At 38.2% G+C, this 16,401-nt stretch overlaps 2 protein-coding genes and 1 pseudogene across 3 annotated transcripts in view; 1 reads left to right on the forward strand and 2 right to left on the reverse strand.

Moving 5' to 3' along the window:
• Positions 1-987: 987 nt before the first annotated feature.
• On the reverse strand, positions 988-6,234 carry LOC148800774 (protein IQ-domain 26-like; annotated as a pseudogene).
• Positions 6,235-8,564: 2,330 nt separating this feature from the next.
• LOC104606245 (protein DETOXIFICATION 55-like) lies at positions 8,565-11,900 on the forward strand. Of its 2 annotated transcripts, none has more exons than XM_088903446.1 (2): positions 8,565-9,165; positions 9,972-11,900. In XM_088903446.1, the coding sequence occupies exons 1-2, from the start codon at positions 9,088-9,090 to the stop codon at positions 11,520-11,522; spliced, it is 1,629 nt and encodes a 542-aa protein (XP_088759572.1). In that variant the 5' UTR covers positions 8,565-9,087; the 3' UTR covers positions 11,523-11,900. The 2 variants fall into 2 exon arrangements, with proteins under 2 accessions (XP_088759572.1, XP_010269642.1); XM_010271340.2 differs by having other exon boundaries at positions 8,573-9,847.
• Positions 11,901-14,076: 2,176 nt separating this feature from the next.
• LOC104606197 (uncharacterized) overlaps positions 14,077-16,401 on the reverse strand; it is a 31,165-nt gene continuing 28,840 nt past the window's right edge. The window contains exon 8 of the mRNA XM_010271286.3: positions 14,077-14,431. Coding sequence (XP_010269588.1) covers positions 14,414-14,431 — 18 coding nt within the window. The 3' untranslated portion in view covers positions 14,077-14,413. The remainder of the gene's footprint in view (positions 14,432-16,401) is intronic.

A 16,401-nucleotide genomic window follows, 5' to 3' on the forward strand; every position in this document is an offset into this window, starting at 1 on the left:
ATGTGTAGGGCTTTAGGAATAAAAAAAGCGAGCACACCCTTAATTTATCTAGGTCTTCCTTCTCATTTTGGTAAATAAAAAAGGACTTATTTAGAAGCCTCAAAGAAAGGACAGAAAGCAAAATAAGAGTTTGGAAATCAAACCACATTACCTCTATTGGAAAGGAAATCATGATTAAATCTATATTGAATGCAACTCCAACCTATGCAATGTCATGCTTTCTAATTCCAAAGGAAATTTGCAATCAGCTGGCCAGCTTTCAGAGGAAGTTCATGTGGGGTGACTTAAAAAAATTAGAACAAAATTAACTGGGTTAGTTAGACCAAGATGTGTAAGAGTAAATTAAATGGTGGCCTAGGTTTCAAAGATCCTCATATTTTTAACCATTCTCTCTTAACAAAGCAGGCATGGAGATTCTGTTCAGACAATGACAACCTGTGGGCCAAATTAATAGCTGGGAAATATCTGAGAGGGAGGAATGTTTGGAGGGTCAAAGCACCATCTAATTCTAGATTCTCATGGGGCTTTTTGAGTTTGTCAGCGGGAAGAGATGTCTTGAAGGATGGAGTTTGCTGGAGTATTGCTAAGGAAACTTAAATTGGCATCTAGGACGACCCATGGCTGATAGGTGTCCATCACTTTAGGGCTATGGGGCCAAGGATAGACTCATATCAGTGTCCTCTTCCTCTATAGAACTAGGATGGTGGAAAGCACAAAATGATGGAAGCTTCTCAACATCTAATGGTAATGGTTTTAGTTTTTTGGTTTCGAATGATTCTGTAAATTTTGTTTTTGGGAAACGTGGGTTATGTAAGATAATATCTGCTGAATTTTCTGAAGTGTTTGCAAGCTGTGAATGTTGTTTTTTTGCTAAGGACTATGGTTTGCTAAACATTCTCATTGAAAGTGATTCCCTCAGTGTAGTAAAGTCTTTTGACTGTTCACCTATAACTTGGCCTTTGCCCAATGATATTTTCCACTTAACAGGGGCCTCTCTAAGATTCAGGTTCGTGTCAAGAAGTAAGCTAACTTCAACTCGTTTGTTATCCTCCAAAGGTAAGGGTGGTTTTTCAGGCTCCTAGTGTTTTCCCCCGAGTTGGTTAGAGCCATCGTTGGAAGCTGATTTGGGTGGTGTTCCTGCCCAACCTCCATAGTTGTTTTCAGTCTTCTTGTTTCTTTGTGTTTTTTTTCCCTTTTCTGTGTTCTTTTTTTTTTTGTCTTATGTTATGTTTGCTTGCTATAACTTATTCTGCCAAAAAAAAAAAAAAGAAATGTTATTGCTTTGTTTACAAAAAAAATTATCATCCGAAGAAAATTCAAATCAGATCTTCATTGTGAATTTACATGCAACATGTTGTGTGTTATATAATCCTATTGATTACAACGAGAGGGAGGTCTAAAGAAACTAGACATGGCAACTAATCTTTAATTTGCCATCTCCTTTGCAAGTAATAATCTCCCTTTGTTTCTCTAACAAAAACTAGACAGATCTATCGAGCCTACCCACTATGGCATTCTTAAAATTGATTGCTTCCTGAGCTTGAGAACAAGAAAGCTGCATTCAAACTCCACTCAGACTAGCCCTTGACTCCACCATTTTGTTCAGTGAGAGCCTCTTCCTGGGACTTGGCTTGGGCCTCTGTTTTGGAGAACTATTTGACCTAACTTTTGCTTTGAATGATTGTGTATTGTCCATGTGATTCGGGAAATTCAAATACAACTAGAAGAAGTTGTCGACACACATGCTCTTGGCGGATGTAATGGGTGCATTTGACCCACCACCTGAATTTACAAACCGAGGGATGCTTTGTGCCTTAGAAAACTTGCACTCATCTCCGGTGAAGCCCCAGTCCAAGTCTTGGAAAATTGCAATAATCTGGATGGACAAACGAGTAGGAATTTGGCACGACAAAGGAGAAGAAACTGTTTAGTAAGGTGGGTCTTCTCCACATCTGGACATTGATGTGTTTTTTTTTCTACGATATCTCGACTTGGGTATTCCTATATTGATCTCAATGATTTTAGGGCTTTCTTCAAAGGTGTTAATTGCAATCTCAGTGGATGCCAATAGCCTCCAAATGTGAATGGACGTGTTGTGTGCTCGCTTCTTGTTTCGTCGAATCTTTCCTGAAAAGTGGAAATAACAAAAGAGGAGAGTTGAGATGAAATGATTACTCACAAAATACAATTCTTGTCCAATATTAAGTTTATTACATGGATTTATGCAGTGAATATTTGTGCTCTTTCTTGAGGAAAGCACGAGCTTTCTGGGATCGGATGGTGGCCTGGGCTCTTATGAGAGCTTGCATAGCGTGAAGAGTTGTAATAACTTGCTTATACACCAGGTAACCTCTAACAAGTGCATGCAACTTTACTAGTCCCTCCAGAAATCATTAGACGGTGTGAGCATCGGAATCGGTTGTTAGGCGCCAGAGAGGAAGCCTGGAGTCCAAGTTTGGTTTTGGACATCTGGGACAAGATGAGAGACACAGAGAACTAAGTCAAGAGAGGTGAGCAGGAATGACCATTTGGGGTCTTTTGGGAGCTAACGGGATGGAGGGCGGATTAGCTGGAGACAAAAACATACACACCAAGCTGAATTATTTATCACGGTTTGACACGCCAGTGTTTAGTACAACTGGGTCCTAAATGGGCCACACAGTGAGCACTGGTGTGTTCAACCGTGATAGGTAGTTCAGCGAGTGTGTATAATTTTGTCTCCAGCTCATCTAGACTGAACGGGATGAGCTAACATCCCTAGCTCCACATGTGTTAAGGCTAGTACATAAGCAGACAGGTGGCAATTCGCTATTGTGTGGGGCATTGATGCGAACTCGAGTAAGAAATGCTGACCTTATCTAACAATTGGTTAGCAGTTTTCAAAATTCATTTTTCCATCTAGTCTAGTGTACTATTATATACATCATTTGGTTATGTGCTTGCATGCAAATGCCTCAATAAAGGAGTGTGGATGAGAAATTGGGTGGTATATTACTTTCAATTATACTATACCTATAGTATGGTTAAGAACACACCATGCCATAACAGAATAAGTGTTTTGTAACGTGGACAAAAATAGGTAACCTGAACCACATCACACCCATATAGGCGCGTTTTGTAGGGTGTGGTGTGGTTTAGACCACATCCTATGTTTTTATTCTATGTATCTCCAATATACAATGTGAGATAATCTATGACATCGATCAAGAGTAATATTTTTTGTTTTTTTAAGCAAAATACAAATTAATTTAACATGTGATCAATTCAAATATTAGCTAATATGAATTAATAAAAAAAAAATTAACAGATGAATTCCAAAAATTAATAATGACTAAAAATTAAAAGTAATATAAAAATATAAAACACACACATAAGAAAACTAATGTTCATGATAAATAATTAATAAAAATTAATCTAGAATTATTAAAATTAGTAATGCATAAAAAAGTAAAATTCCTATTTTTAATACCAAATAGTAAATATACACGTTCGTTTTGCACGTGGTAATTTCAGATAACATTAATAATTTCAATATTCTCATTAGAACCATTTTAAAAGGATAAGTAATAAAAGCATGGTGTGTTGGTGTATTTATATTTTATATTTCATTTTCATTGTTAATAAAAATTTCTTATTTGTCAAGTTCATTTTTATTTAATATGATAAATATATGATATTAGAGATGTGCAAAAATTTTATAAACTAATTTTTTTGTTTTCTATATTTTTATTTCTATCAGTTTTTATTATATAATTATGACACCATGTGCTGGCCTATTCGAATCTCATTTTTGGGCAACTTTATATTTTTCATTCCATTTGCATAATTAATTCTAAAAATAATTCATGTTTATCATACTTATTTTTATTTGATATGAAAAGTTTATAATATCTTAGATATCTCAAAAGTTTCTATAAGTTTTATGTATTTTCTTATTTTTTTGTGTTTCTATCTATTTTATAATTTTTTATTATTTAATTATAACATCATTGGTTAACTCACTTAACCAAATGATTAGACCATTATGGTGCACGTCAAGTAGGTAGGGCTGAATTTAAGCTTAACCTAGGTCCAACCCTATGATTGGACCATTATGGTGCAAGTCAAGTAGGTTGGGCTGAATTTAAGCTTAACCTAGGCTCAACCCTATGATTGGACCATTATGGTGTAAGTCAAGTAGGATGGGCTGAATTTAAGCTTAACCTAGGCCCAACCCTATGCATTGGACCTAAGGCTTCAAATCAAAGTCTTGGACTTGGGCCTATCAATTAGCCCCATAAGTTCTATACATACGTACATACATACATACATACATACATACATACATACATACATACATACATACATACATACATACATACATGCATACATACATACATACATACATACATACATACATATATATATATATATATATATATATATTTATATGCTAAATTTTAGCTACCTAAGGGATAGGCTTAGGCCCAACCTGAAAATAAAAAAACCAAACTTTTAAACCTAGGCTTAGGACCAAGTCGAGGACCGAAAATCGAAGCTAACTCGTATAAAATTACGAGTAGGTCGATTCAAGCTCGAGTTAAGCCCACCTAATTTGCCTCCCTATGGACCATTGACCATTAATTTGATGAAAAAACAGTTTTTAAGTTATTTTAGTTTTTAATTCAATTTTTATCATTAATAAAAATAATTCTTATCTGTCACACTTATTTTTGTTTAATACATTGAATACATAATATTAAAGATGCACCCAAATGTTCTTTTACAATTTTTTTGTATTTTTAATAACTTTTAATATTTCTATCTTTTTTGAAATTTTTATTATTTATTTATGATATCATGGGTTCCATTTGACCTAAAAGGTTGAATCATTGACCCACCACTTGAATAGAAAAATGGTTTTGTTTTTGGGTTACTTCTAAATCTTGCATTTCATTTCCATTGAATAAAAATACTTTTATTTAGCATGCTTAATATTAATTGTTTGATATGAAAACATTGATTGATCCATTTGATGATGGTGGTTGAACTATTTAATTGCCACTTAGTCAAAAAGGGTGGTTTATTTAATTATTTTTCTTATTGTTTTTGAACATAGGTTTTGCATTATTAAAAATATTAGATATAGATTTACTTTGTAGAATTTATTGGTGATAAAACAAAAATATTTCAAATAAAGTATCTAAGGAGAAAGAATGAGAGTTAACACCTTAATGAGATGAAATTTAATGAAGTGGAAAGTTACTTTAAATTACAATTTTTTTAACTACATAGTTAAAGAGGGATTAAATTCATACATAGTTTTTTTTCGTTAAGAAAAGTCCACAAAGCTCATTTATGTAGTGTGTCTTAAATATAAGATTTAATAAAAGGAAATAAGACTTAATGATGAGGAATGTAATGAATTTAATAAAAGTAATAGTTCAAATTATGTTTTTGGCTCTCATAAATACAGGGAGGCCAAATTCAAAAAGTAAGGGTATTTTAGTCAAAAGATTCTAGAATCTAGAACTCGTATAGATTAATAACAATTGTAATGGTAAGATAAATATTATTAATTAGCTATATATAAGACAAATAATTAAAAAAGCATTATATAAATTAATGCACGTGTGAAGTATTGGATAAGGAGAGGGGCACATGTGGCATGATATAATGGTGTGGCCAATATTTTGGGGCGAGGTGAAGGGCACATATGGCATGATTGTACCATGAGATAATGGTATGACCAATATTTTGGGGCGAGTGTGGTATAGTTTGAAAACCCATTATCTTTCTTTTCTTTTTTTCTTTTTTTGAGAGAGAGAGGATTCAAATTTCAAAAGATCGAGATGGATTATGAAAGGTGCCCAACTCTCTACCTTTCACGCACGAGATAGATAGTGAGATGTAAACGTGCACACATTTACATCTAATTCCAAGAATAGAAACTGGATGGTATATATCTCTTTCTCAATGCCAAGAATAGAAACTTTCAGCCTTCTGGGTCTGGGGTCCCTTCGTAGACCGTGGTCCGGACTCCGGACTTCTTCATACACAGCTCTCTCTCCTTTTCTTTTCCATAGAAATATGGAATACCGGAAAGCATATATATCTCTTCAGTTCACAGAATATGGATCCCCGCAATCAGGAAGAAAATGGACGAGATACCCAGATGTGACTTGTGATTCGAGAGTCCACATCACTTTTCCCTCGCCCTGCTGTAATGTCCGGCCGGTTGGTGATGAAAATCATCGATGGGGCCAAAACGTTTCAATTCCCAACATAACAAATATAACATATTTCTATTGGCAACTCTAAATATGTTGTCCTACCTAGCTTATCCATTTATGAACGGGGACAGAAGCTAATCCATTGTGCATGTCATCGGGTTAGATCAGTCGAAGAAACCAGTGGGGGTGGGGTTACGACTCAAGTATAGGTTCATTGATGATTTATTAAGGTAATTGGCACTGGATTATGACCTCGTTATGTATATACTCCGGACTCTTCTCTAAATGATCATGCCAATGATGTTGATGCTAGGCAACGGTTGAACCTTGAATACACTCGAGTGCTGGGATACGAGATATCTCGATCAGCTTAGACTTGGGATTGGTGAAATGATGCGGAGACATCACTATTGCCAATCCACATGCAAATTAAAGCCTCTCTCTCATGCACAAATTAAGTGCAATGCCAATCCATGCACCATCGGTATCCCCATGAAGAACCTTGATAGAAATGTATAGTCTTTGGAGTGCCAAGGGTAGATAACTAAGGCTGCATTTGGTAGAGGTGTAAATTTTACACTCTGGTTGGATTTTCTAGGCATTTGGTAGAGATGTTAACATACCTCATCAATGGGTGTAAAAGTCAATTCTTGCCAGTATATTCATATAAAATCGATGTAAAATTTTACCTTCATCTTCCTTTGTCCAACGGTTACCTCGCGTCTCCTCTGTCCAACGGATGCATCTCTTTGTTCGACCAAAGAAGAGAGTGAACCGATGATGGCGACGGTGTATTAGAGTTCTGTCCAGAGAGTGAACCAGCTCCGGCGTATTAGTGAGTGGTGGTGCATCAGAGTTCCAGTGGCAGAAAGCGACGTATCAATGCAAATCTTGCTGGTGTACGCATTGAAGCACTATGTAAGATTCACTACGCAACGGTAACATTCACTGCGTAAGCATTGCTTGTTCACCTTTTTCCGCCGATACCTAGTTTGTTCACCTTTAATCAAATAGCTTTTTAATTTACACCTTAGAAAACCAAACATGATCGGTATAAATTTTCAAAATCAACCGGTCCCAATTTCCATCGATCACTAAACCGGTTCACATTTTCCCATTGTGTAAAATTTGAATTTACACCTCAAACAAATACAGCCTAAGGAGGTCAACCACCCCCCCTCAAAGAAGACATTAAGCTTTTGAGATTTTGACCGAAGATGATAACATTAGGGTGGTGAAAAATCATATTATAATACCATTCAACCTAGTCCACTTAAGAAAAAAAATCGGGTATTTAGTAATTCACCAGTCACCACAAGGCGGTTTGATCTTTGACCGGTGCTTGGTTGTGGCGACCAAAACCCTAGTTTCCATCCATCCATACATGCTTGTTTAGTGCAAGACTCCGGCGTTTCAGTTCAGTGGCCCACACTCAAAAATCATGAAAGAAATTGAGGAAAGTACGTGCCCTATCCCTATGCAGACTATGCCCAACCATACGGATCAATTTATGTCAAACTATATAAGGTAATGAATCTATGGGATGATTTCCATATGGCCATGCTAGAAACCCTAATACCAGAAATGATGGTGTCATCATGGGGAGATGTTCTCAATACATGATGGGGATGTGCTGTGGGATGTTGTGGGGGACTGATTTGAATTTAAAATCTACACTCCACATTAGTTAATGGCCATGTCAGACACAAGATATTCTCCTCATAGGCATATCCTACAACATCTCCTATAAATAATAAGTTAATAACTCATTAGACTCAGTTTGGAAGGAGTACAAATACAAATTTATAGAATACAAAACCTTGTATTTTGTATGTATTTATACAGTACATAATTTGTATTTGTACTCCTTCCAAACTGAGCCTTAAGTAAGGGAAATGTTCCGGTCACAAGAATGCCCCCCACAACATTCCACAGCACATCCCCACCGTGTATTAAAAACATCTCCCGATAATAAGGGGCTGATTCGGTCTCGTGCCCAATATATTGATGGAATGTGGCTGTAAGGTCGGTGTGAAGTGCGCTACGTGAGGAGCAGATCCCACTGGCCAAAATCTCTTCTTCATAAAAAATTCAGACATCAGACATGCATGCAATAGTATCTGCCTTTCATAAAACATACAATAAAATTCATAATGGAGTGGGGCCAGAGGAGATCGAATTTTATTTATTATGAAAATCAAGCTAGATCTGGATTTAATAAATTTGAATGTTTATTTTCGGTTACAGGCCTCGCTAGCTTTTATATGTATAGGTAAGCAACAAAAAAATTATTGAGATGGAGACTAAAGAGACAATCCTATAAATATCTCACACAATTAACATATGCTTCTTCTCCTGATAGCTACTGGGGCTAACAATTTTGACCCCAACCCAACTCATGTGAACCCACCCATTCCACTATCCACTTGAGGGTCATATGGGTCGAGTGACCCATTAGGGTCATCGTCTTCTCTGAAGATAGGGGTGATAATGGAGCTATCAATGAAAGCGGCTATGTCCAGCCTACCGACGAACAGACAACAACCGGCCCTTCCGTTCTATCTGTATCATCTTCTTCCCTGATTCAATGGATCTCTCTCTCTCTCTCTACCCCCTCTCTCCGCCTTTTCCTCACGCAATAGATCTCCACCTCCGCCCAAAGGACAACAGACTTCAATGTTCCACTCAATGACTGCACATGGTTAATTATGATTTTTCGAAGTTACTACCTACTAGACTATGTAGTTTCTAGAATTTCGAAACCAGAAACAAGAAGGGAAAAGTGCGTAGGGAGGGACGATGGAAAGGAACTGATGTGATAAGGCGAAACTGAGTCTAGTTCAGAGAATATGAGAAGAAAACCCAAGCCGAAGGAATGCTCCCGCCGGGAACATACTGTGGTTTTCATTCAACGAAGCTCTTTCTGGATTTTCACTTAACGAAGGATCATCATGTGAGAAGAAACGATTTTTCTTTTTCTTTTTGTGTTTTTATATATTTTGTTGTCTTTTCTGCATTTTATATTTTATTCTGCAATTTTTGTTGTTTTACATTAAATATATATTTTCTACCATTTTTGTGTTTTCATGCATTTTTTATTTTTACTTTTTGAAAAGAAGTAAAATATTTTATGTTTTTAGTGGAAATATATTGTTCTATATTTTTATGCAAGTAGAATAAGAAAAAAAAAAATCTAATTTGAAGTAAAGGGTCAAATGGATGGGTTAAGGTGGGTCAGGATCAGAGGGGTCACAACTCACAACCCACTTTGGCCCACTAACATGGGTGACAAATGGGTTAATGTGTCAATATAGGTGGGTTGATATTCAACCCACATCCACACTCAACCAACCCAGTACACCCATTTGCCACCCCTAAGCTACCTTACATGTTCCAACCTTTATATAAACCTTAGTAGGCTTTTGTTACGTTCACGGCATTCACTACACTCCATCTTCCCTCCCTCTTCCCTCTTCTCTATATTTTTCGGGTAAGGGAGCTCAGCCCCCTTTCTCCCCTAACCTCACTCCCATCTCTCTCTCTCTCTCTCTCTCTCTCTCTCTATCGAAAATTCGAAACAAATAGAAAAGATGTTGGCAGAAGATCAAACCCAAAAGAAGCCTACACTGCCAGAGGTACAAGACCTTAAACTCCAGGAGGCAGGAGTACTCTCTTGTCTCTTCACCAGCAATTTAACGTTAACGTAATAATCTTTCTATTCTGACATATATTATATGATGTGTGGTTGGTACTTGGTAGGTTTTGGAAGAGTTGAAGAGCATTAAGGACATAGCCTTTCCAATAGCTGCCATGAGCTTGGTGGGATACCTGAGGAACATGATCTCAGTTGTGTGCATGGGGAGGCTTGGCGCTCTGGAACTAGCTGGAGGTGCGCTGGCCATCGGTTTCACCAACATCACCGGATACTCCATCCTCTCAGGCCTTGCAATGGGGATGGAGCCCATCTGCAGCCAGGCGTTCGGCTCCCGCAACCTCTCCCTCATAGCTCTAACACTGCTAAGAACCATTCTCATGCTGCTTGTTGCCTCTATCCCTATCGGTCTGCTATGGGTTAACCTTGAAGCTATAATGCTTAGGCTTCATCAGGACCCAGATATCATACAAGTTGCTAGCCTCTACTGCCACTTTGCCCTTCCAGACCTTATCCTCAATAGCTTTCTTCACCCTCTGAGGATCTACTTACGTAGTAAAGGCACAACATGGCCATTAATGTGGTGCGCTTTACCTGCTATCCTTCTGCACCTACCCATCACCATGTTCTTGGCCTTCACCCTTCGTCTCGGGGTGGCTGGCATCGCGGGTGCAACAGTCATCACCAACTTCAACGCCCTTGTCTTCCTAGTAAGCTATATACTCTGTACTCGCACCTCTGGCTCTATCAAGGAACCCATTATGTACACGCCACTGTTTCAGCCTCCTCCTCCTCCTCCTCCAAAAAGCTCACTACAGGGAGCTGTGGGAGGGGAATGGGGGAAGTTGATTCGACTCTCTCTGCCCAGTTGTCTAGCTGTTTGTCTGGAATGGTGGTGGTATGAGTTGATGACCATCCTCGCCGGTTATCTTTATAACCCTCGAGTAACCCTAGCAACATCGGCTATTGTCATACAGACCACATCTCTCATGTACACGCTGCCTACAGCGCTCAGTGCCTCGGCATCAACGCGTGTAGGTAATGAGCTCGGGGCGGGCAGGGCGAGTAAGGCTCGACTGGCAACCATGGTATCCATGGGACTAGCTGTTGTATTCTCCACAGTGAGCTTTGTATGGTGCTCCGTAGGGAGAGAGGCCTGGGGAAGAGTCTTCACCCAGGATGGCAAGGTTCTGGAGCTAACAGTGGTGGTGCTACCTATTATCGGTTTATGTGAACTGGGGAATTGCCCACAGACAACTGGTTGCGGCGTCCTCCGAGGCAGCGCTAGGCCCATCATCGGTGCTGCAATCAACTTCTACGCCTTTTACTTGGTGGGCTTGCCCGTGGCCATGGTGTTTGGCTTTGTCTTGGAAATTGGCTTTGTGGGACTCTGTTATGGCCTTCTAGCCGCTCAATTTGCTTGTGCCTTGTCAATCGTAGCTGTGATTTGCAAGACGGATTGGGACAGAGAGTCATCCAAGGCCAGAGACTTGGTTGGAATGGATGCTGCATGCGCACAGCAAGACCCAACAGCAAAATCCCAAGATGAAGTGGAGTTTCTTAAAATAGAGTGTGAAACGTGGATGCAAATCGCAAGGGATGATGCAACATTCATACACATCAGCGCGTCCCCACATGCACATCTCAGCGTACATTGAGAACATCTCCCAATCCCCATTGGAGATGATGTTCCCAATACACGGTTTGTTTGGGATGTACTGTGAGGCGCGCAGATGTGAATAATTCGTCCTATTTTCACTCTTCATCTCTAACCCATCCTCTCTCCCATTCCCAAAAACAACGAAAACAGTTTAATTAAAAGAATCCAATCCCATCAATTCCAAAGAAAGTCAGAGATCCATGCTCATTAACAGCGAGACGTTTTTATTTTTAATTGGGTTTCTAATCTTTGTCTGATTGGATTTCTAGGCTGTTATATAATCTTGTTTGGAATGTAACCTAAAGATAGACAGTTGTTATACATTGGTTCATTGCATAAATACTTTGAATGTAGATATGGATAATCGTTCATTGAATTCATTGGATTTCTAGGCTGTCATATACATTGATTCAACCAAAGCAACCAGAACACTTGCAATACAGATATCTACATTGGGCAAGTGTTCATTCTACTTTTAATACTGGCATGTTTCAACAATGTAAGTTAAATGGATTATTTGAATCTGATTTCCCCTCTTTTGGCCCCCTATTGATTTTGACAAATGATTATTACGAGTTTATTAAGACAAATAGTTATTTTAAGACTCCTCAATCTGTTGTGACTTGGATAGACTTTGTAGATCACTTATATAATCACAACAGATTTTGGTGGAAGGAAGATAGGACGAGGAAGAGATGAAGAGTGCAAATATGATGAGAACAAAAAAAAAGTACAGCTCTAGGATTCTTGGGCCTACAAATTAATTAAAAGATAAATAACAAAGAACACCACCAGTGCAAAGAACAGGTGGCGATCAATCGTTGGGTCTACAAAAAAGTCGTTATCTGTAGGTTGTATATGTTGTATCATCATCTTTTTATAGAACCATAACCCATACAAATTAACCTGATATATGATATCCAGCCATTTGTTTTTTATGTTTTTGCCTTTTGTTTTACCATGGGAACGGGTATGGAAGCCTACTATAATGACATAACGCTCAAGACCAACCCAGGAAACATCGATCGACCCCAAGGATCGGCCAAATATCCTGTCAACCAGCTGCAAAACACCAAAACGCATTATGTACTATGACTATGTAGTGAGATTTTCTCTGTGCCCTTCTAAAGTCAAATATGAGTTGGTGGTCGTTCATATCTCTCTCTCTCTCTCGGCATTTCTTTTGAAGATGCGTGATGAAACACTTAGGAGTGGAATATTGCTAAAATCCACATTGATATGGGCTGCCTTTATAAGATGTCTTGTCGGTTTGTCTTTTTACAGATAACAGAAATGGCATAACCACAACGTGGAAAAAATAGATGGCAAGTAAACGTGAATGGACTCAAGCACAGACCATAGCCTCTCACATGTTCTCATTGTCAGCCTTGCACTGGGATATCTCCGCATAAAAAAAAAAAAAAAAAAGGCTGTGAGAATGGTGTGAACAGTCTTGTGAACACTGAAGCCGATCTCGTGTCTGTATATGTTGCGTCTTCCTTTCTTCACCGCCAAAAGGTCAATAACTTATCAGAACCCATTATCCGTATGGGCCTCTAGGCTCTAATGGTGACTTTACTAAATGATAATTATTTTACAACCAGACGTACTTAACAAAATCAAATGAAGTTCAAATAAATAATAGATAGGAACGGAGAAACAGTCCAGTGTTTAATTGGTCATTCTGGTAGACATCCATTCTTACTATTGATCCACGATTCGTGTGTATTTGGGTGTAGTAGATCTAGGCCCAATCAGTTTTACGCTACTACCTAGTGATCAATTATTATGGACTAGTTCTATACCTTCACCAGAATACGCATTTGAATAAAGTGACCAATACATTAAAACAAGAGCAACCAAGTAGGCTAAAGGCACAACCTGTATGATTGGGTATTGACTTTCTCCAAGAGGTTTTTAGTTTTCACTGCTCAAGCAGCCTCGCATGAAGTTGTACAATAAATAATGCTCAAAATTATGGTCGCACTGAGGCCCTCTTATCCTTGGGCGTTAACTCATTTTCTCTCAAATATACAGTTTCAGTAGTTGAGGTATCAACGGGACGACAACGGACAACCCAGTAACAAGGATCAAAATACTGCAACATAAATCCTAGTAGATAAAACCAGCAGTAATGCTAAACTAGCATGTGAACATAGAAAGATGGGAGACTTTGGAATGGAACAGAAAAGACACCTAAGCATGATCAGAAACAGACTCGAATAGAATTATGATAGAATCTCAAGAGGTTGTCAAGCTGCATGCCCCAGCCACGCAAGCATGAAGAAACCCCCTATAGCAAATAGCAATCTGAACTTTGGTAGTGTTACAGAAACATGAGTTGCAGCTAGAGCATCATGATCAGAAACAGACTCGAATAGATTTATGGCTGAATCTCAAGAGGTTGTCAACCTGCAACAGTGTTACAGAAACAAGAGTTGCAGCTAGAGCCCCAGCCACGCCTAGAAAATGTTAGCTACAGGTCACAATCTATCTCAACCGAAATGCTAGATTATGAGCTGAGTCGAGTCCCTCCATATTTTCACCGTCTCTGCGCTCTAAATACTGTCTTGTATAGTTGTATAGAATATCCATCAATCCATGAAACTTCATCTCAATGATGAGGTTGTACTTACAAAACTATCAAATGTATACAGAAGAAAATAGTAACTCAAAACAAACTTATCTCAACCTTTTCTTCTACTGTTTCTCATAAAAAAAAAAAAAGTCAAAAATCAATATGGATGTTCCATCATCCACGTTCTAGGTAATAAAGATGCTTTTGGTACTTGTTTAACACGCCAGCCCACCATTGAGTAAATAACGATCATACCACATACACAAATACTTGGATTCTTACATTGGTGGAAGTGATAAATTAATGCATCTTCACTCCAGTCGTTCCATCTGCAAATGCAACAGAAGAAAGCATGACTTGTACATCTAAATATCTAATTGCTTCAATGCACTGACATGGTAACTTCAGCTTTTTATCCTTCTGTATTTCTAATTAAGAAATTAAACTGAAAATGTCAAAATTTGACTTTAATATTAATGGTAGAAAATTCAGTGAAGGGGCAGTTACATGAGGATGAACTGTTCTCAGATCAGGTTTGATCCACTAAAAAATACCAACAGCATACCTAGTGTCATTATATTGTCATAAAAACCTCATCTAACACCAGTCTACTGGTGAAAAATTCCCCCTCATGTGGGGTTTCTCGTTAGATGAATCAAATTAATCCTCAGAAATCAAATTGATTTAATATTAATGGTACAACTGAACTTGCATTTACTAGGCTCAGTATGGAAAGAGTGCAAATACAAGGTTTAGAAAAGTAGTCGATCAAGACTACAATCAGTCTTGAATTCAAAAGAAAAAGAATGAATAAATTTCAGAAGAGAAGAAGAAGAGAAGGAGAAAAGAGAAGAAGCACATGAAGAGATTTTGAAAAGAGAGAGGGTTGATCTATTTCATCTGCCAACCCACTCTTAATATTTATATATGTTAACTAATTGTAAAAGGGCTGAATTGCCCTTATTGCTTACATGGCAATAAACTAATAATAAAATTGAAATAACAAGTTGAAATAACAAACTGAAATAACTACCAACTAACACTGACAAAACTAACGAAAATATGTTGCCATACGAACACAGTGGGGATCACAGCAGTGGGGTCCACATCAGTGTTCTCTACACTCCACCTCAAGTTGGGAATAGATATTTGTCATTCCCAACTTGCATAGGTCTGCCTCTAACTTCTTCCTTGGAACAGCCTTGGTGAGAAGATTTGCGAGCTGCATGTCGGAGGTGATATACGGGAGACTTCTTGAGATGAAACCCTTTCTCTGACAAAATGCCAGTCTACTTCAATATGCTTAGTTCTATCATGTTGTACCGGATTATGAACTATATTAATAGCAGCCTGATTATCATAATACAACATTAAGGACTTCTCATAAGCAATACCCAACTCCTCAAATAATGACTTCAGCCATAGGATTTCAGCCACACCATTAGCCATAGATCTATATTCAGCTTCAACACTAGAACGAGAAACAACACTTTGTTTCTTATTCCTCCAGGAGACAAAGTTACCTCTACAAAGGCACAATATCTAGACAAAGTTACCTCTATCATCAACACTCTCAGCCTAATCAGCATCTGTATAAACCTCTATCTTCATGTGATCATTATTCTTGAATAATATACCTCTACTTGGACATCTCTTCAAGTATGCTAGTATCCTCTCAACTGCAAGGAGGTGAGTAGTTCTAGGAGAGTACATATATTAACTGAAAACGCTGACTACATAACTGATGTCCAGTCATGTGAGACAAAGATAGAGGAGTTTTCCTCCAACTAACCGTTGGAACATAGCTTTTTCTTCCAATAGATCTAGAACATACTTTCTTTGAGAAACAAAAATCCCATGTTTAGGTCTAGCTACCTCAATACCCAAGTAGTCTATACCATAAATCTGAGTAAATCCCTTTGCAACTAACCAGGCCTTATGCCTTTCAATAGAACCATCAGCATTATGTTTCATAGTAAATACCCATCTACATCCAACCAGTTTCTTCCCTTTAAGCTGGTCAACTAGCTCTCAAGTATTATTCCTCAGAAGACCATCCATTTCAACCTTCATTGCATCTTTCCACTCAGGAACTGACAAGGCTTCCTGCACTGTTTTGGGGATAGGAATATCAGCAATGGATGTGAGAAAGGACCTGTAAGAGGGGGACAGGCGATCATAGGATAGGAACTGGGAAATATAGTGAGTTGTGGATGTGGTGCAATGTCGTTTGCCTTTACGGACTACAATGGGGAGGTCAAGGTCATCCAAAGGAGGCAAGGGTGCAACAGTGGAAGGT

This window comes from Nelumbo nucifera, chromosome 4, assembly GCF_055504915.1.
Source record: "Nelumbo nucifera cultivar China Antique chromosome 4, China Antique-T2T, whole genome shotgun sequence".
Taxonomy (NCBI): Eukaryota; Viridiplantae; Streptophyta; class Magnoliopsida; order Proteales; family Nelumbonaceae; genus Nelumbo; species Nelumbo nucifera.

Coding starts and splice junctions, on each gene's coding strand:
- LOC104606245 (XM_088903446.1), top strand. CDS start 9,088: ATGCTCCCGCCGGGAACATACTGTGGTTTTCATTCAACGAAGCTCTTT. Junction 9,166..9,971: donor ACTTAACGAAGGATCATCAT/GTGAGAAGAAAC, acceptor GGTACTTGGTAG/GTTTTGGAAGAGTTGAAGAG.